Source organism: Phoxinus phoxinus (assembly GCF_949152265.1).
Source record: "Phoxinus phoxinus genome assembly, chromosome: 12".
Classification (NCBI taxonomy): Eukaryota; Metazoa; Chordata; class Actinopteri; order Cypriniformes; family Leuciscidae; genus Phoxinus; species Phoxinus phoxinus.
This window is the reverse complement of record NC_136887.1, coordinates 6,266,193-6,270,194: the sequence shown is the minus strand read 5'-3', so window position 1 is coordinate 6,270,194 and position 4,002 is coordinate 6,266,193. Positions and strand designations below refer to the sequence as shown.

At 37.7% G+C, this 4,002-nt stretch overlaps 1 protein-coding gene across 1 annotated transcript; it reads right to left on the bottom strand.

The window, feature by feature from the left end:
* Positions 1-1,621: 1,621 nt before the first annotated feature.
* On the bottom strand, positions 1,622-3,682 carry LOC307007848 (uncharacterized protein). The gene is made up of 3 exons (XM_079630225.1): positions 3,086-3,682; positions 2,886-2,996; positions 1,622-2,164 (listed from the first exon to the last, which is right to left on the bottom strand). Exons 1-3 carry the CDS (start codon positions 3,474-3,476, stop codon positions 1,902-1,904), a joined length of 765 nt encoding a protein of 254 aa, XP_079486351.1. The 5' UTR covers positions 3,477-3,682; the 3' UTR covers positions 1,622-1,901.
* Positions 3,683-4,002: the final 320 nt, after the last annotated feature.

The window sequence follows — 4,002 nt, the reverse complement described above, 5'->3', positions numbered from 1 at the left end:
TTTTGGAATGTTTTTGTTGGAGCGCCAGGGAGCCTGCATGATGCCAGAGTGCTGCGTTTGTCAGGATTGTGGGAGCTAGTGGATAGGGGTTTGTTACTACCTGATGTAACAAAGAACATTTGTGGACATGATGTGGGGTACTACGTCCTTGGTGATGCAGCCTATCCTTTGAAGAGCTGGCTGATGAAACCTTTCACCGACAACGGACGACTGACACCCCAACAACTTGTGTACAACCAGAAAACAAGCAGAGCCAGGGTCGTGGTTGAGAATACTTTCGGCAGACTAAAGGGCAGATGGAGGTGTTTGCTAAAACGAAATGACTGCAATACACACAAGGTCAAATCGCTGGTGATAGCATGTTGTGTTCTGCATAACCTCTGTGAAATGAATGGTGATGAGTTCAGAGAAGAATGGGTTACGGGTACATTCAACCAGCCTGACGGGGCACTGTCACCCACTGTAGAGGCCGAGGGTCTAGATGCACGTACAGGTCTAATGACCTTTTTGACTACAATGTAGTAAACTGCAGTATCGCTGGTTACAGACACTGTTTTATGTTTTAGGGAAAAATAACCTTCAGAGGCTGTAATGTGCTTTTTTATGCTGTATACACCTGGCATACATTGTTTTTACTGTGTAACATTCTTTTAGTAAATAAAAATGATTACTTCTAAATCATGCTTTGGTTTTCATTCATTCGGTTTTGTTATTTATTTATTTTTGACTCTATAATAAATACAAAATGTAATTTCATAAGTGACTTCAGGTTAAGCAGGTTAGAAGCAGGTATAAGAGCTAAAATTATGAAAATGAAAAGGCACTTGATCTCAGGAAAGTGACATTTTACAAACTTTATTTAACACAAAAGTATTACTTACAAAATGAAAATACAATTGTGAGAAGAGCAATAAATTACAAGAACGGTAAACTATAAAATGTGTAAAAAATAAATGTATTTAACTAGACGAACTGTCCAACGGACAGAAACCCAACCTGAAAGTCTCTGCAGCTTCTGACTGCATTAATGCAAACACTATTTTTGCATATTATAAATGGCAATTGTGCAAAGAAAAAATACAAATGTGCACTTTCACCTGGTGAAATACTGAGCTTATTGGCGTTTAATGGATACATTTCCAGTCAGTACTTCCTCAGAGCATTTTGAATATTTATACTTATCGATATAGTATGAGTGAAATGTTTTAGCATGTTACCAGCATTTCAAACTTTACCATAAGACCTAAAATTATGGGTAACACTTTACAATAAGGTTCATTTATTAAACATTAGTTAATGTATTAACTAACAATGAGCAATACATTTGTTACTGTATTTATTAATCTTTGTTAATGTTAGTTAATATAAATAAAGCTGTTCATTGATTGTTCATGTTAGTTCACAGTGCATTAACTCATGTTAACAAGATTTTAATAAAGTATTAGTAAATGTTGAAATTAACATTAACAAAGATTAATAAATGCTGTATAAGTGCAATTCATTATTAGTTAACGTTAACTAATGTAGTTAACTAATGTTTAATAAATGAACCTTATTGTAAAGTGTTACCAAATTATGAAAATGAAAAGGCACTTGATCTCAAGAAAGTCACATTTTACAAACTTTATTTAACACAAAAGTATTACTTACAAAGAGAATAGCAATAAATTACAAGAACAGTAAACTATTAATGTGCAAAAAACAAATAAAAATGTATTTAACAACTAGACGAACTGTCCAACAGACAGAAACCCGGCCTGAAAGTCTCTCTGCAGCTTCTGATTGCAGGAATGCAAACACTACAGTATATACATATTATAAATGCCAATTGTGCAAAGAAAAAATTAAATACAAATGTGCAATTTTAAGTGCAAATTCAGAGACGGTGTTCAGTCAAGTGGCTACTTTTTGAATGACTGGGCAAATTGTCCAAGAACAGACAGAAACCCGGCCTGAAAGTCCCTCTGCTGACGTCTGCTTTCTTCCGCTTCTGACTGCAGGAATGCCAACTCTTGCCTCCTCATCTCTCTTTCCTCAGCCTGGCTCTCAAGTAACAGCTGCATATATTTGTCACGCTGTTCTTGTCCAAGCTGCAGGGCGGCCCGGTTAGCATCTTCCATGTCCCTCAGCGCATCAAGGAAGTCAGAATCCCTTTTCCTCTTCCCTAAGTGAAGAAACACATGACAATAAATACACAAGGCCACCCTGAAACAATAAAACCATAAAATACTTATTTTACAATTTTTAAATTGCTAACACACTAAAATTACATGCACAGCACAATTATTTAAACTGGCACAAAATAAATATATCTGCTGTGCATATGTTGCTCTGACTTTAAAAAAAAAAAAAATGTTTCAACAGCATGCAGATGTGTATCTGCAAATATTTCTGTGGATGTAAACAATCTGAATAATTTTCTCCAGTTTGAACATATTTTAGTATTATGGCAAAGCATACTAAAGATGAGAGTGCTTTTCATTATGCCCAACAGTGTGTAGTTGGCAAACATCTGGTAATATGAATGAGGTGTGTGCCATTTTGTGCAAAAGTTTGATTTTCATAATGCTATTTGTAGTTTTGGTTGCAGTGCTTCATTTTGCAGGATATATGAGGTATTTTGCATTTTGGGTGTGTAGTTTTGTGAATTGTGTTAAGTATTCTGATAAAACCAGCCTACTAGTTTACAAAATTGTGTATTAGCAATTGGAAAAGTGTTTTCACAACAAACTTGATTTTAAACTATTTGTGTTGGGCTATCATGCTCCATATTTTTTTATCATGGGGCCATTTAAGTTTACAATAAAAAATGCCCCAAAATCCATTAGGAGTACAATTAGGTCAGTTTTGAAGTATCATTTTTGTCAACAGAAAACGTTTTATACCTCGACGTGTGTGCGTTTCAGCTGGAGACATGGGACGAGGGCTACTGGTAATAGCAGGGGAAAACACGCTGGTCTCCGTTGTCAGCAAATCACTGGGTCCAATCATTTCATCTGTAAAAACACGTTGGAAAAAAGTTAGTTTGCTTTATCACTGCAACGAGTTTAAGACGTTATTATCATGTAGATGTGATATTATTTACCTTCAACCGACTGGTCCTCAGATTCCTGAATGGTTTCCAACAACGCCATTGCCGAGTCTTTTGTCACCGCGGCTCCAGAAAAGGCCGGCCTGTGTCCCAACAACGCGTCCAGGCGGTCAAACCACTTGTTGGTACGCCGATCGGAACCGCTTCTGTTGTTGTGATCCTTTAATTTCTTGTAATCTTGTTTTAATTTTTTTAACTTCTCTCTGCACTGTTTTCCAGTGTGAACTATGCCCAGCTCGCATAACCGACTCGATATTTTCAGGTATACCTTTTCATTGCGGATTGCCGTTTCCAGTTCCCGCTGGATTTCCTCTTCCGCAAATACGCTTAACAATGCCTGAACCTCGTCGTCGGTCCAGCGGTCGTATTTTTTATTAAATTCCATTTTTGCTGCCACGAATCGCAATGGATTTTTAAAAATGGCGGTTAAAAGAAAATGCTGCGTGAAGTCATCCAAATGCGGCGTGAACACAACCAATCAGCATGGTCGGCGCACAAGTCCCGCCCCCGAAAGTTCCTGAACTTTGAAAAAGTACTACCTCGCGAGCAGGGACTTTTGGAGGGGGAAATATTTACCCGGAACTTCATTTAGTTCCTGGTTCCTGCGGTGTAAACACACCGAGTACCACCCCAAAGTTCCTAGTTCCTGGGGAAAGTTCCTGCGGTGGAAACGCGGCTAATGACTGCAATGAGTTTCTCGTGGACAACATCAGTAACATATCGCAGAACTACTGCACACTGGTCTTTGGATGTTAAATCCTGTGTTGTGTCAATTTGTATTGAGAACATCCCTGCCTTTCTCACTTCAACAGCAATTGTCTGTTGAATCATATTTCTTATTAATTCAACTACTTTATTTACTGTTGTTTTGGACATCAAAGTTACCATGGACCCTCTTCCTTTAGTTCTCC